Below are 22,462 nucleotides of genomic sequence, written 5' to 3'. Positions count from 1 at the left end.
CAACAAAAGGAACTGCAGGTGCTGGTTTAAAACCGAAGGTAGACACAAAATGCTGGAGTAACTCAGCGGGTCAGGCAGCATCTCTCTGGAGAGAAAAGGAATCCCAGAACCAGGGGCCACAGAATTAAGGGGAGGCCATTTAAAACTGAGGTGAGAAAAAACTTTTTCACCCAGTGAGTTGTGAATTTGTGGAATTCTCTGCCACAGAAGGCAGTAGAGGCCAATTCACTGGACAAATTTAAAAGAGAGTTAGATCGAGCTCCAGGGACTAGTGGAATCAAGGGATATGGGGAGAAGGCAGGCACAGGTTACTGATTGTGGATGATCAGCCATGATCACAATGAATGGCGGTGCTGGCTCGAAGGGCCAAATGGCCTCCTCCTGCACCTGTTTTCTATATTTCTATGAATAGGTGACGTTTCGGGCCGAGTGTGAAGAAAGGTCTCGACCAGAAACGTCACCCATTCCTTCTATCCAGAGATGCTGCCTGACCGCTGAGTTAATCCAGCGTTTTGTATCAGACTACCAAAACAAAAAGATTCGGCATACAGGGACTTCCCTGGAAACTTAAGAAAGCAAGGGAAGAAATAATTACACAAACATCCCCCAATCCCAAATGCAGAATAGAAACTCAAGGCGGGAAATTCCTTAAGGAGTTTTCCTTTCAAAAAACGTGAAGGATTATAGATTGAAGATACATAGATACACAGACAATAGGTGGAGTAGGGCATTCGGCCCTTCGAGCCAGCACCGCCATTCAATGTGATCATGGCTGATCATCCACAATCAGTACCCCGTCCCTGCCCTCTCCCCATACCCCTTGATTCCGCTTGCCCTAAGAGCTCTATCTAACTCTCTTTTGAATGCATCCAGTGAATCGGCCTCCACGGCCTTCTGAGGCAGAGAATTCCACCAATTCGCATCTCTCTGTGAAAATGTTTTTCCTCATCTCAGTTCTAAATAGCCTACCCCTTATTCTTAAACTGTGGCCCCTTGTTCTGGACTCCCCCCAAAATGGGAACATGTTTCCTGCATCTAGCGTGTCCAATCCCTTAATAATTTAATATGTTTCTATAAGATCCCCTCTCATCCTTCTAAATTCCAGTGAATACAAGCCCAGTTGCTCCATTCTTTCACCATATGACAGTCCCGCCATCCCGGGAATTAACCTCGTTAATCATCAGACTGAGGTTTTGAAGAAGTCTGATGAAGGGTCTTGACCAGAAACGTCACCTCTTCCTTTCCTTCAGAGATGCTGCCTGACCCGCCGAGTTACTCCAGCATTTGGTGTCCATCTTCAGTGTGAACCAGCATCTGCAGTTCATTCTTACATGAGAATCATAGCTAAACATTGTAAAATGTGGAGTGAGTGTGGTACGTTACTGCAGTCATGAAGATGTCAAGACCCTGTCTCCTTCTACAGCCACACAGTTTAGTTAAGTTCAGTTTAGAGACACAGCACGAAATCAGGCCCATCACCTCACTGAGTCCGCACCGACCAGCGATCCCCACACATTAACACTATCCTACACACACGAGCCAATTTACTTTTAGACCAAGCCAATTAGCCTACAAACCTGTACATCTTTAGAGTGTGGGAGGAAACAGAAGATATCGGAGAAAGCCCATGCAGGTCATGGGTAGATTGTACAAACTCCCTGCAGACATGGTCAGGATCGAACCTAGGTCTCTGGCGCCGTAAGGCAACAACTCTCCCGCTGTGCCACGTGCCGCCCCAGCTCCATATCATAGTGGTCATCACTCTACATTCCCCAGCTATCTTTCAATGGCTTTTACCTGGACTGTCAGTCACTTCAATGGCACATCCATCAGCCACATCCTGGGCTCCTTGGTGCTCTGCCAAGCCTGCGCTGCTGTCATGTGTCACCGTCTCCGCTGAAGCTGTAATGCAATAAAAAGATAAAACTACAGATGAACGCCAGTAATAATTTTTTTTTACCATCTTTACCAACCAAGGGTAATCTTAGCTCTGAGCAACACAGATTGCTGCGCCGTGCTGTTTTACGAAGAGATTTAGTTTAGTTCAGTTTAACTTAGAGATGCAGCGTGGAAACAGGCCTCCGGCCCACCAATTCCGCACCGTCCAGCGATCCCCGCACATTAGCACTATCCTACACACACCAGGGACAATTTTACATTCATACCAAGCCAATTAACCTGCAAACCTGTACGTCTTTGGAGTGTGGGAGGAAACCAAAGATCTGGGAGAAATCTGTAGGCAAGGCAGTGACTACCGCTGTGCCACCGTGCTGCCCACAAACTTTATCATATCATATCATCATATCATATATATACAGCCGGAAACAGGCCTTTTCGGCCCTCCAAGTCCGTGCCGCCCAGTGATCCCCGTACATTAACACTATCCTACACCCACTAGGGACAATTTTTTTTTTTTACATTTACCCAGCCAATTAACCTACATACCTGTACGTCTTTGGAGATAGTAATAGATAAAGTAATAGATTGATGGGCGGCACAGTGGTAGAGTTGCTATTGACATCGACATTGTTTTTTTTACCTCTATATAAAACTATGAGAGGCATAGATAGGGTAGACAGTCAAAACCTTCCCAGAGAGGAAATGTCAAAGAGTTAAGGGTGGCACTGTGGCATAGCGGTAAAGTCGCTGCCTTACAGCGCCAGAGACCCGGGTTCAATCCTGACTACGGGTGCTGTCTTTACAGAGTTTGTACATTCTCCTTTTGGCTGCGTGGGTTTTCTCCGGGTGCTCTGGGTTTCCTCCCACATTCCAAAGACATAATAGACAATAGGTGCAGGAGTAGGCCATTCGGCTCTTTGAGCTAGCACCGCCATTCAATGTGATCATGGCTGATCATTCTCAATCAGTACCCCGTTCCTGCCTTCTCCCCATACCCCCTGACTCCGCTATCCTTAAGAGTTCTATCTAGCTCTCTCTTGAATGCATTCAGAGAATTGGCCTCCACTGCCTTCTGAGGCGGAGAATTCCACAGATTTACAACTCTCTGACTGAAAAAGTTTTTCCTCATCTCCGTTCTAAATGGCCTACCCCTTATCCATAAACTGTGGCCCCTTGTTCTGGACTCCCCCAACATTGGGAACATGTTTCCTGCCTCTAACGTGTCCAACCCCTTTATAATCTTATATGTTTCGATAAAATCCCCTCTCATCCTTCCAAATTCCAGTGTAGGTAGGTTAGACCAGTGTAATGTAGGTTAATTGGCTTTGGTAAGTTGTAAAATTGTCCCTAGTGTGCAGGACAGTGCAAGTGTACGGGGTGGCCGCTGGTCGGTGTGGACTCTGAGGGCTGATGGGTCTGTTTCCGCACTGTATCTGTAAAGTCTAAAGTCTAAAGTAAAGAAGATGGAGATTAAGCAAATATTGGTACACAATGAATACATTCCACCATTAACAGAGAAGGTGTATGATATTCAGAATAGTACGTAAAATGCCATTGCTGTTACGTCTTGCTTGAACTATGATCTAGCTGGGACTGTGTTTTTGGTTGCACTTCCGTTTTGCACTATTACGGTCTGATTAACGAGTATTTTCATCCATGGTGGAAATGTCAAATACTAAAGGGCGGCACGGTAGCGCAGCGGTAGAGTTGCTGCTTTACAGCGAATGCAGCGCCGGAGACTCAGGTTCGATCCTGACTACGGGTGCTGCACTGTAAGGAGTTTGTACGTTCTCCCCGTGACCTGCGTGGGTTTTCTCCGAGATCTTCGGTTTCCTCCCACACTCCAAAGACGTACAGGTGTGTAGGTTAATTGGCTGGGTAAATGTAAAAATTGTCCCTAGTGGGTGTAGGATAGTGTTAATGTACGGGGATCGCTGGGCGGCACGGACTTGGTGGGCCGAAAAGGCCTGTTTCCGGCTGTATATATATGATATGATATGATAAAGGGGTGAGCTTCAAGGTGAAAGGGGTAAAGCTTAAAGGAGATGACCAGGGAAAGTTTTATTTTCACACCGAGATGTGGATACTGAGAACGCACTGGCAGAAGTGGTGGTGGAGGCAGACACAATAGTGATATATACCTTAAGAAGGTTTTGAATTGACACAAGGATATGCAGCAAATGGAGGGATATGGATCTCGTGCAGGCAGAGGAGATGAGTTTATCTTTGGCATCATGTTTGGCACTGACATTATGTGTCGAAGGGCCGGTTCCTGTTCTGCACTTTTCTATGTTATGCCAACTCAACATCCCTCTACTCCTTTCTGAACCAAAGAAACAATGATCTCAAACCTTTAAAAAATATATACATTTCTTTGTACATAATGGAAATGTCTTTCAACAACTCAGCACGGACATTTTGGGCCAAAGGGTCTGTGCTGCACTGTTCGATGCTCTATGTATTACTGATTATTAATCGATTATATTAGTGATTGCTGTACATTTGTTGGTGTTGTTGCATTGATGAGCCTGTAATACTGTAAATGGCTCGATTGTAATCATGTATTGTCTTTCCGCTGACTGGTTAGCACGAGACAAAAAGCTTTTCACTGTACCTCGCTCGGTGCATGTAACAATAAACTAAACTGATAAAACTGATTAAAAAACTGACTGATAACTGATCATTTGCGGTACATTAGACAATTAAACATTCTTGACTCTTGCCGACTCTTACTGACGGAATATGACCGCATATTTAATTATATTTGAAGCTGATATTCCGACACACCCAGATGTGATAAGATATTGAGAATATTTAAAGTTCACCCTGAAATTGATGTAAAGATTACACTAAGATTTTGAACCAAGAAACAAAAAGCAGAGCCACTGTATTATGAAAAGGGAAAGAAATGTCCTGACACAATGATATCATGTTGGAATCTTTTGTGCATCTTCAATCAGCAACTGGTGTAAATAATTCACTTCACGGTCAGAGGAAGGAAATGTTGTGATCAATTTGTGTAGTCAGAAGGTACACACACTGCCTTTTGAATCCAGTTTTTAGAGATTTAGAGATACAGCGCGGAAACAGGCCTTTTCGGCCCACCAAGTCCGCGCCGCCCAGCGATCCCCGCACATTAACACTATCCTACACACACTGGGGACAATTTTTACATTTACCCAGTCAATTAACCTACATACCTGTACGTCTTTGGAGTGTGGGAGGAAACCGAAGATCTCGGAGAAAACCCACGCAGCTCACAGGGAGAAGGTACAAACTCCGTGCAGACGGCGCCTGTAGTCAGGATCGAACCTGAGTCTCCGGCGCTGCATTCGCTGTAAGGCAGCAACTCTACCGCTGCGCCACCGTGCCGCCCCTTTAGTTTAGTTTTAGTTTAGTTTAGAGATACAGCGCAGAAACAGGCCCTTCGATCCATCAAGTCTGCGCTGACCAGCGATCCCCGCACACTAACGCTATTCCACACGCTAGGGGCAGTTTACAATTTTCACCGAAGCCAATTGACCTACAAAACTGTACGTCTTTGGAGTGTGGGAGGAAACCGGAGCTCCCGGAGGAGACCCACGCAGGTCACGGGGAGAACGTACAAACACTGCACAGACAGCACCCATAGTCAGGATTGAACCTGGATCTCTGGCGCTGAAAGGCAGCTACTCTACCCCTGCGCCACCATGCCACCCTTTGTGATATTTGCTCTCATTTCTCTTACCCAAGCATCCTAAAGGGGATGGCAAAGAAGATATTTTTAAGGTGCATGATACCTATCCATGTTAAATCAAAACACGCATGTTTCATGAGAATCTCTGTGCATTTATTTCATGTTTATAAGAGCAGAATTAGGCCTACTACATCAAGTCTACTCCGCCACTCAATCATGGATGATCAGTCTTTCCCTCTCAACCCAATTCTCCTGCCTTCTCCCCATAACCCCTGACACCCTTATTAATCGAAGATGGCTATTAATTTAATTGAAAAATGGTCCAACATTTTGGAAAATCTGGTGCAGCAGTTATTAATCACTGCAGAATTACTAAATTTGAATCATATTCCCATGCTCTCTAACCATTTTTATGAATCTCACCATTATGTTTAAGTTTAAGAATACACAGTTTAAGAATAAAGGGTAGGTCATTTAGAACGGAGATGAGGGAAAACTTTTTCAGTCAGGGAGTTGTGAATCTGTGGAATTCTCTGTCTCAGAAGGCAGTGGAGGTCAATTCTCTGAATGCATTCAAGAGAGAGCTAGATAGAGCTCTTAAGGATAGCGGAGTCAGGGGGTATGGGGAGAAGGCAGGAACGGGGCACTGATTGAGAATGATCAGCCATGATCACATTGAATGGCGGTGCTGGCTCGAAGGGCTGAATGGCCTACTCCTGTGTCTATTGTCTATGTTACCCAGGGTTGTGGGATTGAGCTGCAGGGAGAGGTTGGATGGCCGGGGAGATTTTCCTTTGGAGCAGAGGAGGCTGAGGCGTGACCTTATTGAGGTGTGCAAGATCATGAGGCATGGAGAAAGTGAACGCTCACAGTCTTTTTCCTGAGCTGGAGTATTTCAAAAGTAAAGGGTACAGGCTTAAGGTGAGAGATTTAAAAGGGACCTCAGGGGCAACCTTTCCACTCAGACCGTAGTCCATATCTGGAATGAGTTGCCAGAGCAAGCTGTAGAGCGGGTACAATTATGGCCTTTAAAAGATATTTGGACAGATATATGACTAGGACGGGCTTAGAAGGATATGGGCCAAATGCTGGCAAAGGGGACTAGCCCCATATGCCAAATTGGTCGACATGGACAAAGTGGGCCGAAGGGCCTGTTTCCATGCTGTACAGCTCCACGACCATGATAGAAATATGCGCTTATTAAACTATAAATTATTAAGACTAAACAAGAATATAAGCATAACATATGAAAATAAAACCGATACGTTAAGGCCAATGGTCATGTGCATCGATTACCAATTCCATTATCAGCCAACTTGCAGACATTCACTGTGCAGGTGAGACAAGAGGAGTAGAGCAAATCAAATGCACAAATCTCCTTCTCTCTCTCACTTTTTCACACTTTCTCTCACTTTCTCTGTCTCTCGCTTTCTCTCACCATCTCTCTCACTTTCTCTCTCTCTGTCTCTCTTTCACACAAACTCTCACTCTCTTGCTTTCTCTCATCATCTCTCTCACTTTCTCTCTCTCTGTCTCTCTTTCACACAAACTCTCACTCTCTTGCTTTCCCTCGCCATCTCACTTTCTCTCTCTCTCTGTTTCACACTTTCTCTCACTTTCTCTCTCACTCTCTTTCACTTTCTCATTTTTTCTCTCACTTTCTCTCCGTCTGTCTATATCTCTCTCTGTGCCTGTCCGTCTTTTACTCTCTCTCTCTCTCTCTCTCTCTCTCTCTCTCTCTCTCTCTCTCTCTCTCTCTCTCTCTCTCTCTCTCTCTCTCTCTCTCTCTCTCTCTCTCTCTCTCTCTCTCTCTCTCGCTCTCGCTCTCACTCATTCTTAACCTCACTCTTTCTTTATATCTTTTTTCTCTCTCTCTCTCTCTCGCTCTCGCTCTCACTCATTCTTAACCTCACTCTTTATATCTTTTCTCTCTCTCTCTCTCTCTCTCTCTCTCTCTCTCTCTCTCTCTCTCTCTCTCTCTCTCTCTCTCTCTCTCTCTCTCTCTCTCTCTCTCTATCTCGATCTCTCTCTCGATCTCTCTTTCCCTCACTCCCTCTATCTCGATCTCTCTCTCTCTGTCCTTTGCTCTCTCGCTCTCTCATTCTAGCCCTCTCATCTCTCTATCTCTCTCTCTCGTTCTCCCTCTCTCTCTCTTTCTTGATCTTTTCATATGCAGAGACACAGATGTGGAACTGAAAGCTAAAAACCTCACTTTTAAATGATCAGTTACCATTACACTGACAAGGAAACAGTTTGTTTCACAGAGTTGACATTAATGGTGACAAATTACACTACAGTGAATTAAACAGAATCTGCGCAAGGAAAACAATGTATTTGATCTCTGCTGAGTCAATTTTAAAAGAGACCCACTATACCCGAGTATATTAAAATGCAGACAACCAACTAATCAAATCCCTTTAGTTATTTAAAGGAATAGATCCAAGATATAGTAGCAAAGGTGTGAAATAAAAATCTACTAATTAACGCATGCTTTTCCAGATGAATGATTAGCAACTGCAGAGGGATACAATATCAAGCCCATTTCTCTACAGAGAAATAGAAACCCAGTCATGGAGTGATGCAGTGCGGAAACAGGCCCTTCGGCCCAACTTGCCCAAACCAACCAACATCTCCCATCAACACTAGTCCCATCTAGCTGCGTTTGGCCCATATCCCTCTAAACTAGTCCTATCCATGTACCTGCCCAAATGTTTCTTTAACGTTGCGATAATCCCTGCCTCAACTACCTCCTCTGGTAGCTTGTTCTATACACCCACCACCCTTTGTGTGAAAAGATTCCCCTCAGCCTCTATTAAACCTTTCCCCCTTCACCTTAGACCTATGTCCTCTGGTTCATGAATCCCATATTCTGGGCAAGAAACTCTGTGCGTCTACCCGATCTAGAGTCCCAGCCTGCTCAACCTCTCCCTATAGCTCAGACCCTCTAGTCCTGGCAACATCCTCGTAAATCTTCTCTGCACCCTTTCCAGCTTGGCAACATCTTTCCTATAACATGATGCCCAGAACTGAAGACAATACTCTAAATGTGATGTCACCAACGTCGTATATAACTGCAACATGACCCTCCAACTTTTATATTCAATGCTCTGACAGTTGAAGGCCAACATGCCAAAAACTGTTGAAGGCCAACGTGCCAAAAACTGATGAAGGCCAACGTACCAAAAACTGATGAAGGCCAACATGCCAAAAACTGTTGAAGGCCAACATACCAAAAACTGATGAAGGCCAACGTACCAAAAACTGATGAAGGCCAACGTACCAAAAACTGATGAAGGCCAACATGCCAAAAACCGATGAAGGCCAACGTACCAAAAACTGATGAAGGCCAACGTACCAAAAACTAATGAAGGCTAAAGTACCAGACGGACCAGTCAGAAGGTTGTCTCAAGGCCACCGAGCTGAGAAAGCCTGGCTGGACACACCGCGTATTCCTGACAGAAACTCCACTATGTCATAGAGTCGTACAGCACAGAAACAGACCCTTCAGCCCAACTAGTCCATACCGACCAAGACGCCCCATCTAATCTAGTCCCACCCGGCCACATTTAGCCCATTTCCTTCTCAACCTTTCCTGTCCATGTACCTGACCTCCATCAGTCAGTGTATTGAGTATAGCATTTGGGAGGTAATCTTTTAAAGATTGTTCCATGACCTTCCGTGCATCAACTCATCATCTGCACAAAAACGTATTTTATCTGGAGAAAGGTCCCACCCTTAAATGTCACCTGTCTATTCCTTCCACAGATGCGGCCCGACCAGCTGAGTTCCTCCAGCACTTTGTGTTTTGTTCAATAACTTTGCAAACTTTGGCAAAGTTGCAAAAGTACACAGTTTACCAAAAAGTACACAGTTTACCACATAAATGGTACCTCACATGTTACTTAGGCACTGTTATTCGTACAAACTTTACTGATTTCTCATGATAAGGGAAGGCAGCAAAAACAACAGTGTCCTCATTTATCCCTTTCCACTCATATCTCATCCCTCCGGCTTTCCATTTCACTCCTCTTTTTCTTTCCTTTTCTGACCCCCTTTTGTCCCCTTTTCATCTGTTGTCACTTACTCCACGCAGCTGACAATCACACCCCATCCCTTCACCTGTATCCACCCATCACTTGCCCTCCCCTAATCTCTTTTCCAGCTTTCTGCACCCCCCCCCCCCCCCGAGAGACAGGGGGACTCTAACAGTCTGAAGAGGGCTTCAGACCCGAAACGTCGTCTGTCCAAACATTACCCAGATACTGCCTGACCCGCTGAGTTCCTCCAGCACTTTGTTTTTGCCACAAGATTCCAGCATCTGCAGCATTCTTGCGTTTCCAAAGGTGTGTTGACGGCAAAAGTGGACAACTTCACCGCAGCCACAACAGAAGCACAGCCCAGTATTTCCAGTCAATGTAAGGTTAGCAATCTGAGACGTTGGCTCTCCCTCCAGACGCTGCCAGAATTGATGAGCATTCCTGGCATTTTCTGTTTTAATCTTGCTACGAAATCCATGCTGACAAGATGACGAGGATGTTGCCAGGACACGAGGGTCTGAGCTATAGGGAGAGGTTGAGTAGACTGGGACTCTATTCCTGGGAGCGCAGGTGTACAAAATCACGAGAGGAATAGATTGGGTAGAGTCTTTTGCCCAGAGTAGGGAAATCGAGGACATAGGTTTAAGGTAAAGGGGAAAAGATTTAATAGGAATCTGAGGGGTAACTTTTTCACCCAAAGGGTAGTGGGTGTATGGAACGAGCTGCCAGAGGAGGTGGTTGAGGCAGGGACTATCCCAAAGTTTATGAAACAGTTAGACAGGTCCATGGATAGGACAAGTTTGGAGGGATGTGGGCCAAAAGCAGGCACGTGGGACTAGTGTAGCTGGGACCTGTTGGCCGGTGTGGGCAAGTTGGGGCCTGTTTCCATGCTGTAAGACTCTATGACCTTGACATATTTCAATGGATCAAAAGCTTCTTACGATTCGTGTGCTACATTCCAGCATAAAGATACCTGGAAGATTTATCCCAATCTCCTACACTTCCTTTGTAACAGGCAAGTGGGGGTGTAAGAGCCGAACTGTGATTTAGTCCGTGAACAACCATGGCAATGTTTTGCAAATGCTTCAGATAATTTAACTGCAGCGATCACTCCAAACAATAAATATAACATGGTACGTTGCAATCAACTTTTACACCTCTGGCAACTAACCATTGCTGAAGAGAATGGCAAAGTGGATTTAAATTATACTAAGGGAAATCAAATTAAGACAAGGAAGCACTGTGACACAATGGCAGAATCGCTGCCTTGCAGCGCCAGAGACCCTCAGATGTTTAGAGATGTTTATGTTTCGAGATACAGCACGGAAACAGGCCCTTTCAGCCCAGCGGGTCCGCGCCGACCAGCCATCCCCGCACATTAACGAAGGTATCACAAAATGCTGGAGTAACTCAGCAGGTCAAGCAGCATCTAGGAGAGAGGGAATGGGTGACGTTTCGGGTCGAGACCCTTCTTCAGACTGATGTCAGGGGGGCGGGACAAAGAAAGGATATAGGTGGAGACAGGAAGACAGTGGGAGAACTGGGAAGGGGGAGGGGAAAAGAGAGAGACAGAGGAACTATCTAAAGTTGTAGAAGTCAATGTTCATACCGTTGGGCTGCAAGCTGCCCAAACGAAATATGAGGTACTGTTCCTCCAATTTCCGGTAGGCCTCACTATGGCACTGGAAGAGGCCCATGACAGAAAGGTCAGACTGGGAGTGGGAGGGGGATTTGAAGTGCTCAGCCACGGGAGATCAGGTTGGTTAAGGTGGACTGAGCGAAGGTGTTGAGCGAGACGATCGCCGAGCCTGCGTTTGGTCCCGCCGACGTAGAGAAATTGACATCTAGAGCAGCAGATACAATAGATGAGGTTAGAGGAGGTGCAGGTGAACCTCTGTCTCACCGGGAAAGACTGTTTGGGTCCTTGGATGGAGTTAAGGGGGGAGGTAAAGGGACAGGTGTTGCATCTCCTGCGTTTGCAGGGGAAAGTGCCTGGGGAGGGGGTGGTTTGGGTAGGAAAGGACGAGTGGACCAGGGAGTTACGGAGGGAACGGTCTGAAGAAGGGTCTCGATCCGAAACGTCACCCATTCCCTCTCTCCTAGATGCTGCCTGACCTGCTGAGTTACTCCAGCAATTTGTGATACCTTCCATTTGTACCAGCATCTGCAGTTATTTTCCTCCACTACTTCCCGCACATTAATACTATCCTATGCCCACTAGGGACAATTTTTACATTTACCAAGCCAATTAACCTACATACATGTACGTCTTTGAAGTGTGGGAGGAAACCGAAGATCTCGGAGGAAACCCAGGCAGGTCACGGGGAGAACGTACAAACTCCGTACAGACGGCGGGATCGAACCCGGGTCTCTGGCGCTGCATTCGCTGTAATCTTTTGATTGTCTCTGAATTTAATTGATTGATTGAAAGAGGCAGCATGAAAACATTCTCCTTATACCACCGAGTCCACTCCTACCATGGATCACCTGTTCACACGTTGTCTCACATTTGCATCCACTCCCTACACACTAGGGGCAATTTACAGATTCACCACTCTCTGGCTAAAGAAATTCCTCCTCATCTCCTTTCTAAAGGTACATCCTTTTATTCTGAGGCTGTGATCTCTGATCCTAGACTCTCCCGCGAGCAGAAACATCCTCTCCTCATCCACTCTATCCAGGCCTTTCACTATTCAGTAAGTTTCAATGAGGTTTCCCCCTCATTCTTCTAAACTCCAGTGAGCAGAGGCCCAGTGCTGTCAAACGCTCATCGTATGTTAACCCAATCATTCCTGGGTTCATTTACAATAACATGCACACCCTTATCCCCAAGCTCTATGTCATAGATATAGATAGAACTTACCAGTGGTTTAGTTTAGTTTTGTTTAGAGATACAGCGTGGAAACACTCCCTTTGGCTCACTGAGTCCGCACCGACTAGTGATCTCCGCACATTAACACTGTCCTATACACACTAGGGACAAGTTTTACATTTACACCAAGCCAATTAACCTTCAAACCTACATGTACAAATTCCGTACAGACAGCACCCGTAGTCAGGATCGAATCCGGGTCTCTGGCGCTGTGAGGCAGTAGTTCACTGGCCGAGCCACCGTGCTGCCCAGTAATACTGGGCTGGCTTACTGCCTCCTCTAAATACACAGCAAAAAGGTTAGTAATGATCGCCAATGTGGTTTGAAGAAACTCTTAAATCCAATTACTGAGCATTGTCGATCGATGAGACTCACCACAGGACCACAAGACTCCAGAGCCGGGGAGAGAAGGTGGGTGTACAGAGAGCTATCATGTCTACACAGGCAGCAGCAATTAAACAAAAGAGAAAGTTTCTACTCCTCACTCTATAACAAGGGGACAGAATTACTAATTGTAGGCGACTGCTTAAAGGAACAGGAAATGGGATAAAATGGCCGCTCAAGCACAGGATCTGTAGACAGCCTTGTGATAAATTCACGTGATAGGAGCAGAATTAGCCCATTCGTCCCATCAAGTCTACGCCGCCATTCAATCATCTCTGATCTATCTTTCCCTCTAAACCCCATTCTCCTGCCTTCTCCCCATAACCCCTGACACCCATACTAATCAAGAATCTATCTCTGCCTTAAAAATATCCATTGACTTGGCCTCCACAGTCTTCTGTGGCAAATAATTCCACAGATTCACCACCCTCTGACTAAAGAAATTCCTCCTCATCTTCCTAAAGGAACGTCCTTTAATTCTGATGCTATGACCTCTGGTCCTAGACTCTCCCACTGGTGGAAACATCCTCTCCACATCCACTCTATCCGGGTCTCTCAGCATTCGGTAGGTTTCAACGTGGTCCCCCCCCTCATCCTTCTAAACTCCAGCGAGCAAAGGCCCAGTGCCATCAAATGCTCATCATATGTTAACCCATATACAATCAACCATGTGAGTCAGTGGAATGTTTAGTTTAAGATAGACACAAAATGCTGGAGTAACTCAGCGGGCCAGGCAGCATCTCTGGATAAAAGGAATAGGTGATGTATCGGGTCGGGACCCTTCTTCAGAATTAAAGATAGAAAAGGCCAGAACAAAACAGGGCCGGCAACAGATGACATCAGGAAGGGTGGAGTACATAATGGTCCATTGTTGGCTGGGGAAGATGTGCTAACGACATGTATACAAGGATGTGAACAGTGGAACTAGTAGGATGACTAGGGTGGCGGAGGGGGGAGAGAGGGGGTGGGGGAAAGAAGTGCGGGTGTTACTTGACAACTAGGGCGGGGGTTTAGTTAGTTTCGAGATACTGCATAGAAACAGGCTGTTCGGCCCACTGAGTCCACGTCAACCATGTTATCCCACTTTCTCATCCACTCCCTACACACTAGGTAATTTTTTTTTACAGAGGCCAATTAACCTACAAACCCCCACTTCTTTGGGATGTGGGAGAAAACTGGAGCACGCGGAGAAGACCCATGACAGGGGGAACGTGCAAACTCTACACAGCCAGCCCCCGAGGGTCGAACCTGGGTCTTTGGCGCTGTGAAGCCGTAGCTCTACCAGCTGTGTCACTGCGCCACTCTGAGGCGTTAATCTCCTGCACATAGGAGTAGGAGATACGAGGTGATCACTGGTCGGCGTGGACTCGGTAGGCCGAAGGGCCTGTTTCCATGCTGTATCTCTGAAGTCTAAAGTCTAAAGAAAAGGAGAAACTTTTGCAAGTCTCCAAATGTCCACTGAGGGCTGGCAGTGAACATTTAGCATCCTCTGTCCATCACTTCCTGACTCCCCTCTCTGCCTTATTCCCTGACCTTCGACTCGTGGGAACATCGTGCCTGAGACTGCCCTCAACATCAACACGTGCTCATTCATGGAAGGAAACCTCAGCAGCATTGTCTGCATCTTCACCGGCTCTAGCTTGGCGTTCCCCACCATCATCCCCTCCAAGCTCAGACACAAAATGTTGGAGTAACTCAGCGGGACAGACAGCATCTCTGGAGAGAAGGAATGGGTGACGTTTCGGGTCGAGACCCTTCGTCAGACTGTGGAACTGATGCGCTACAGTGCCAGGAACTACAGAAACAAAGAACTGCAGATGCTGGTTAATACACGAAAGGACATAAAGTGCTGGAATAACTCAGCAGGTCAGGCAGCACCTCTGAAGAACATGGCTCCCCAGAGATATTTCCTGACCTGCTGAGTTACTCCAGCACTCTGTGTCCTTTTCAGCTGAGAACTATATTTGGCACGCAGTATCTTCCCCTTTGCTTTGTACTTGTGCTTGATTGCATTTATCTATTGTATTATCTGATTGGTTTGGATGGCATATAAAGCACAGGTTTTCACTGTACTTTGGTACACCTGACAATAATAAAGCTAAACCTAAAAGGAATGTTAGAAAAAGAAAAGCAGTTAACGGCAATATTGTGGCATTGAAAGGGCTCTTCAAACACTGCAATTACACTAAGTGTTTCGACTCTGTGCTGTGGGACTGATATCTGTGTGCCTTAAGTGTCGAATGAATCCATTCGGAGCTGTTCGGCCTTTCAACATCACAACTTTGATGGAAATGGCAACCGTAAAAAGCAAAGAATTCTGTTCATAGACTGGCACGTACCCGATGGTTGCCTTCAGCCAAAAAGAGGCAGAGTTACTGGAGTCATACAGCACCAAAACAGGCCCTTCGGCCCAATTCATTCATGCATTCATTCCAATCAAGATGCCCCATCTAAGCTATTCCCATTTGGCCCTTGCCCCTCAAAACCTTTCCGCTCCATGTCCCTGTCCAAGTACCTTTTAAATATTGTTATAGTCCCTGCCTCAATTACTGCCGCCAAGGCTCCCGCTGCTGTGGCCGGGGCTCCCATCGCCGCCACCTCTGAGGCTCCTGCGGCCCAGACAGGCCTCACCGCCCGGCTTCACCGCAGTCCCCTGAAAGGCCTGTGGGGCGTCAGGGCCTACCGGGGCGCGTTCCAGTCATCGGTGGTCGTTCTGGTCGTCGTCGGCGGGTGGATCGGGCCCACACTGCTCCCCGGGACAGGTGACGATATACACAACATGCTGGAGTAACTCAGTGGGACAGGCAGCATCTCCTTCTCTCCAGAGATGCTGCCTGTCCCACTGAGTTACCCCATAGGTTCTGATGAAATCTTTCCCCTCTTACCCTAAACCTTTTGCCCTCTCATTCGTTACGTTCCCACCATGCAGAAGAGACTCTGTATTCACCCCATCCACCCCCCCCCCCCGTTTTTCCCGTGGTGAAAATGTCAAAGACCAGAGGGCACGGCTTTATGGCGAGAGGGCCAAAGCTTAAAGGTGAGAGGGACAAAGGAGATATGCTTCTCTAGAACACGCTGCCAGTTGATGGTGGAGGCAGATATGGCGTTCCAGAGGTTTTTGGATAGGCACATGGATATGCAGGGAATGGAGGGGTGTGGATCACATGCAGGCAGTGAGATTAGTTTATCGTGCCTAACCTGCTGAGTAACTGGAGCACTTTGTGCAAACCAGCGTACGCAGTTCCTTGTTTCTCATCTTCATGGTTAAGTACAGTGCTTTTTTGTAGACAAAAAGATGCTGGTATGCATCTCGTTCCCTGCTGTCAGTTTAGTTTATTTTTCAGTTTAGTGATACAGCGGAAACAGCCCACCGAGTCCGTGCTGACCAGCGATCCCCGCACGTTGACACAAGCCTACAAACACTCGGGACAATTTACACTTATACCAAGTATACAAACCCAAGCCAATTAACCTACAATCCTGCACGTCTTTGGAGTGTGGGAGGAAACCAGAGCTCCCGGAGAAAACCCACGCGGTCATGGGGAGAATGTACAAACTCATTACAGACAGCACCCGTAGTCGGGATTGAACCCAGGTCTCTGACGCTGCAAGCGCTGTAAGGCAGCAACTCTACCGCTGCGCCACCGTGCCACCATGCCACTCTGCTGTTGGTCTCAGGGGAATATTGGTCCTACAACCTGCTAAAGCAGTTTACGCGCCTGACCGCCTAATTTGATTAATATATATTATTTTAAAATACATTGGAAATCTAGTTTTTAACTATTTTGGGATAGTACACATCAGTACAGGGTACTGACACCTCAAAAGTTAAAACCTAGATATCCAATTTTTTTAAATTATCCACCTTATTTGTCATGGCTCGCTCTACCACAGTGACTGATGCTGGAGGATGGGACAGAAGCTGATAATTGAATCATAAAGTCATACAGCACAGGATCAGGCCCTTCGGCCCAACCCGTCCATGCCGACCAAGATGCCACATCTGCATTAGTCCTACCTGCCCGCATTTGGCCCATGTCCTTTTAAACCTTTTCTTCCATGTAACTGTCTAAATGTCTTTCAAATGTTGTTCTAGTATTTGCCTCAACTACCTTCACTGGTAGCTCATTACATTTACCCACCATCCTCTGTGTGAGAAAGTTACCCCTCAGGTTCCTATTAAATCTTTCCCTTCTCACCGTAAACTTATGTCCTCTGGTTCATAATTCCCTCACTTTAGGTAAAAGACTGTGCGATCGCCTTATGTATTCTTATCAAGATTTTGTACAACTCTATAAGATCACCCCCCAGCTTTCTGCACTCCAAGGAATAAAATCCTAATCTGCCCACTGTAGCTGTGTAGGGAGGAATTGCAGATGCTCGTTTACAACGAAGATAGACACAAGATTCTGGAGTAACTGAGTGGGACAGGCACCATCTCTAGATAGAAGGAATGGGTGAGTTTTTGGGTCGAAGCCCTTCTTCAGACTGAGAGTCAGGAGAGAGGGAAACTGACTGAGAGTCAGGGTAGAGGGAAATGCTGACAGCTCAGTTCATCTCTCTATAGCTGTGGCCCTCGAGTCCTGGCAACATCCTCATGAAACTTCCCTGCACTCTTTCCAGTTGAATGACATCTTTCCTCTAGCAGGATGACCAAAACTGATAAGTAGGTTGAGATGTATTCGTTTAGGACATAGTAAGGAATTCGAAAAGATTATTTTTCCCCCCAAATCATGCACTATGCATGAAAAATAATGAATAAAGAACTGAGGACACCTGCTGTTCACACTTAAGCATTTAAATGGGAGTAACTTTCAAATCTGCAGTCAGTGCCCAGGGATCACTGTTCTTTAGTTTAATTTGAGTTTTGCTAAGAGATACAGTGCGGAAACAGGTCCTTCGGCCCACCGAGTCCGCGCCGACCAGCCTTCCCCGTACATTAACACTATGCTACACACACTAGGGATGATTTACAATCATACCAAGCCAATTAACCCACAAACCTGTACATCTTTGGAGTGTGGGAGTCGACGATGGCAGCGGACGCCGGAAAAAGGGCCGTTTTCAAGATGGCGGCGGAGGAGAGGATCGGTGTCGCCATGACAACGGGCCTTTAAAGCCAAGATAGGACTGCACTCTTACGAACTGTGAAACATTGTGGCGCCAGAAACGTGGCGACTCTTTGTGTACTGTCTCAGTGAGGTCTACCATTACATTACAATCGTTGCACCATTGTACTTTTCTATGATTGTGTTTGTCTAAAGTTGGATTTTACTGAATTGTGCACAAAGCAAAGATTTTCACTGTGCCTTGGAACATAGGCACATGTGTCAATAAAGTATCATCATCGTGCGCAAAAAAAATATTAGTATCTTTTAGTATGCCTTGGGAAGCTCATTTAAAAAAAAAATGAATTATTTAAATGACACGTACTCATTACCTTATCAGTTTTGGCATATACAAACATGTGTAGCTCTAATCAAAGTGTCATAAGGGTATGGCTTATCATTTATGATTGCTACATGTAACACCACATCTAATTAAAATATATTGCAATGAAAATACATTTATCTTAAGTATATTTGCAGAAATATTCTGTGCTGTCCGTATGCAAGATCAAATCCATTGAGGAAACAAACGCCTTTATTAGACGCATGAAACAGTACACACAGACCACAATAATTTAAACCTTGTGTCCACTTGCTTAAAAGAATTAAACTCAACCTGAACTGCTGTCTGTACGTTAAGCTTTAAAACAGCCGCAAATCATCTTCTTACAAGCTCTAACCAAAAGATGATTTAGTAGATCCAAATTCAATTAAACACACGCAAATGCTTGCAAACATTGTGCCGATCCTCATCAAGTCATCTTTAATGAAATAAAAACATAACTGTACGTTTTACAATTTCTCAATCTTGGATTTTTATAATTGAGCAGGCTGTTGGCCACCAGGGTTAGATATATTGTGTTTCTTCAATGTAGGCCTGTTTTGATATCACCATAGGTTTTATAGGCTTCAATTCCACAGTCACAACACTATATCTGTCTAGACATTTAACAACTCAATTCAATATCATCGGAACCAAACGGTTTAATCTGCGCACAGTTTAATCTTGGGTTTTCATTTTATCTATTTTCCGGAACTAAAGCAAAACTAACCCAGATGGTCAACTTTTAATATGCTTTGGGCTTACCATCAATGAGTTAGCTTCATCTATGTGAGAAGAAAAAAGTCAATTATCCCAATGGATAAGACAATAAATGCAAACTGCAGGTGTGATAAACACATTTGCTAAATATACTCTGCTGGGCCCGATCCTCAGAGGGTAGTTGCCACATTAAGATTCAGTTGTAAAGAATCACTCAGTCATTACTTTATGAAGGCATGGATATATTTTTAAATAATCATACTTTTGGAATTTTAAATGAAATATTAAATGACAAAAACACCAAAATGTGTGTGAGGAGAATATAAGATAGAATGTGCAGGAAGGGACTGCAGATGCTGGTTTAAATCGAAGATAGACACAAAAAGCTGGAGTAACTCAATGGGTCAGTCAGCATCTCTGGAGAAAAGGAATAGGTGACGTTTCGGTTTGAGACCCTTCTTTAGACTGGGAATCAGGGAAAAGGGAAACGAGAGATATCGATGGTGATTACAATAGACAATAGACAATAGACAATAGACAATAGGTGCAGGAGTAGGCCATTCAGCCCTTCGAGCCAGCACCGCCATTCAATGCGATCATGGCTGATCACTCTCAATCAGTACCCCGTTCCTGCCTTCTCCCCATACCCCCTCACTCCGCTATCCTTAAGAGCTCTATCCAGCTCTCTCTTGAAAGCATCCAACGAACTGGCCTCCACTGCCTTCTGAGGCAGAGAATTCCACACCTTCACCACCCTCTGACTGAAAAAGTTCTTCCTCATCTCCGTTCTAAATGGCCTACCCCTTATTCTCAAACTGTGGCCCCTTGTTCTGGACTCCCCCAACATTGGGAACATGTTATCTGCCTCTAATGTGTCCAATCCCCTAATTATCTTATATGTTTCAATAAGATCCCCCCTCATCCTTCTAAATTCCAGTGTATACAAGCCCAATCGCTCCAGCCTTTCAACATACGACAGTCCCGCCATTCCGGGAATTAACCTAGTGAACCTACGCTGCACGCCCTCCATAGCAAGAATATCCTTCCTCAAATTTGGAGACCAAAACTGCACACAGTACTCCAGGTGCGGTCTCACCAGGGCCCGGTACAACTGTAGAAGGACCTCTTTGCTCCTATACTCAACTCCTCTTGTTACGAAGGCCAACATTCCATTGGCTTTCTTCACTGCCTGCTGAACCTGCATGCTTCCTTTCATTGACTGATGCACTAGGACACCCAGATCTCGTTGAACTCCCCCTCCTCCTAACTTGACACCATTCAGATAATAATCTGCCTTTCTATTCTTACTTCCAAAGTGAATAACCTCACACTTATCTACATTAAACTGCATCTGCCATGTATCCGCCCACTCACACAACCTATCCAAGTCACCCTGCAGCCTTATTGCATCTTCCTCACAATTCACACTACCCCCCAACTTAGTATCATCTGCAAATTTGCTAATGGTACTTTTAATCCCTTCGTCTAAGTCATTAATGTATATCGTAAATAGCTGGGGTCCCAGCACTGAACCTTGCGGTACCCCACTGGTCACTGCCTGCCATTCCGAAAGGGACCCATTTATCCCCACTCTTTGCTTTCTGTCTGTCAACCAATTTTCTATCCATGTCAGTACCCTACCCCCAATACCATGTGCCCTAATTTTGCCCACTAATCTCCTATGTGGGACCTTGTCGAAGGCTTTCTGAAAGTCGAGGTACACCACATCCACTGACTCTCCCTTGTCAATTTTCCTAGTTACATCCTCAAAAACTTCCAGTAGATTTGTCAAGCATGATTTCCCCTTCGTAAATCCATGCTGACTCGGAATGATCCCGTTACTGCTATCCAAATGCTCAGCAATTTCGTCTTTTATAATTGACTCCAGCATCTTCCCCACCACTGATGTCAGACTAACTGGTCTATAATTACCCGTTTTCTCTCTCCCTCCTTTCTTAAAAAGTGGGATAACATTTGCTATCCTCCAATCCACAGGAACTGATCCTGAATCTATAGAACATTGAAAAATGATCTCCAATGCTTCCACTATTTCTAGAGCCACCTCCTTAAGTACTCTGGGATGCAGACCATCAGGCCCTGGGGATTTATCAGCCTTCAGTCCCATCAGTCTACCCAAAACCATTTCCTGCCTAATGTGGATTTCCTTCAGTTCCTCCATCACCCTAGGTTCTCCGGCCCCTAGAACATTTGGGAGATTGTGTGTATCTTCCTCAGTGAAGACAGATCCAAAGTAACGGTTTAACTCGTCTGCCATTTCTTTGTTCCCCATAATAAATTCCCCTGCTTCTGTCTTCAAGGGACCCACATTTGCCTTGACTATTTTTTTCCTCTTCACGTACCTAAAAAAACTTTTGCTATCCTCCTTTATATTATTGGCTAGTTTACCCTCGTACCTCATCTTTTCTCCCCGTATTGCCTTTTTAGTTAACTTTTGTTGCTCTTTAAAAGAGTCCCAATCCTCTGTCTTCCCACTCTTCTTTGCTATGTTATACTTTCTCTCCTTAATTTTTATGCTGTCCCTGACTTCCCTTGTCAGCCACAGGTGTCTCTTACTCCCCTTAGAGTCTTTCCACCTCTTTGGAATAAATTGATCCTGCAACCTCTGCATTATTCCCAGGAATACCTGCCATTGCTGTTCTACCGTCTTCCCTGCTAGGGCCTCCTTCCAATCAATTTTGGCCAGCTCCTGCCTCATGCCTCTGTAATCCCCTTTGCTATACTGTAATACCGACACTTCCGATTTTCCCTTCTGCCTTTCCATTTGCAGAGTAAAACTTATCATGTTGTGATCACTGCCTCCTAATGGCTCTTTTACCTCTAGTCCCCTTATCAGATCAGGATCATTACACAACACTAAATCCAGAATTGCCTTCTCCCTGGTAGGCTCCAGTACAAGCTGTTCTAAGAATCCATCTCGAAGGCACTCTACAAACTCTCTTTCCTGGGGTCCATTTCCAACCTGATTTTCCCAGTCTACCTGCATGTTGAAATCTCCCATAACCACCGTAGCATTACATTTTTGGGGAGATTATAGGGAGATATAGGATAAATGAATGAAAGATATGCAAAAAAGGAATGATGATTAAGGAAACGGTCCATTGTTAGCTGTGGGCTAGATAGAATGTTAGTTAAAGAACAGACTTGCTATATTTTTCCTTTCTAGGATGCTAGCATATTGGTACATTGTACGGACCAACATTACAATATCATCAAACTAGCAAACAAATCCACAACAATCTGTAACTGAAATTAATTGAACCAATATTAAAAGAAAGGAGGGAGAGAGAAAACGGGTAATTATAGACCAGTTAGTCTGACATCAGTGGTGGGGAAAATGCTGGAGTCAATTATAAAAGACGAAATTGCTGAGCATTTGGATAGCAGTAACGGGATCGTTCCGAGTCAGCATGGATTTACGAAGGG

At 45.3% G+C, this 22,462-nt stretch overlaps 1 protein-coding gene across 1 annotated transcript in view; it reads right to left on the bottom strand.

The window, feature by feature from the left end:
• LOC144609028 (WD repeat-containing protein 72-like) overlaps positions 1–22,462 on the bottom strand; it is a 153,111-nt gene that overhangs the window by 5,682 nt on the left and 124,967 nt on the right. Inside the window, exon 18 of the mRNA XM_078427349.1 lies at positions 1,798–1,902. Coding sequence (XP_078283475.1) covers positions 1,798–1,902 — 105 coding nt within the window. The remainder of the gene's footprint in view (positions 1–1,797; positions 1,903–22,462) is intronic.

The sequence above is a fragment of the Rhinoraja longicauda genome, chromosome 33, assembly GCF_053455715.1.
Source record: "Rhinoraja longicauda isolate Sanriku21f chromosome 33, sRhiLon1.1, whole genome shotgun sequence".
NCBI classification, from domain to species: Eukaryota; Metazoa; Chordata; class Chondrichthyes; order Rajiformes; family Arhynchobatidae; genus Rhinoraja; species Rhinoraja longicauda.
The sequence above is the reverse complement of the archived record's forward strand: the minus strand, read 5'-3'. Positions and strand labels throughout refer to the sequence as shown.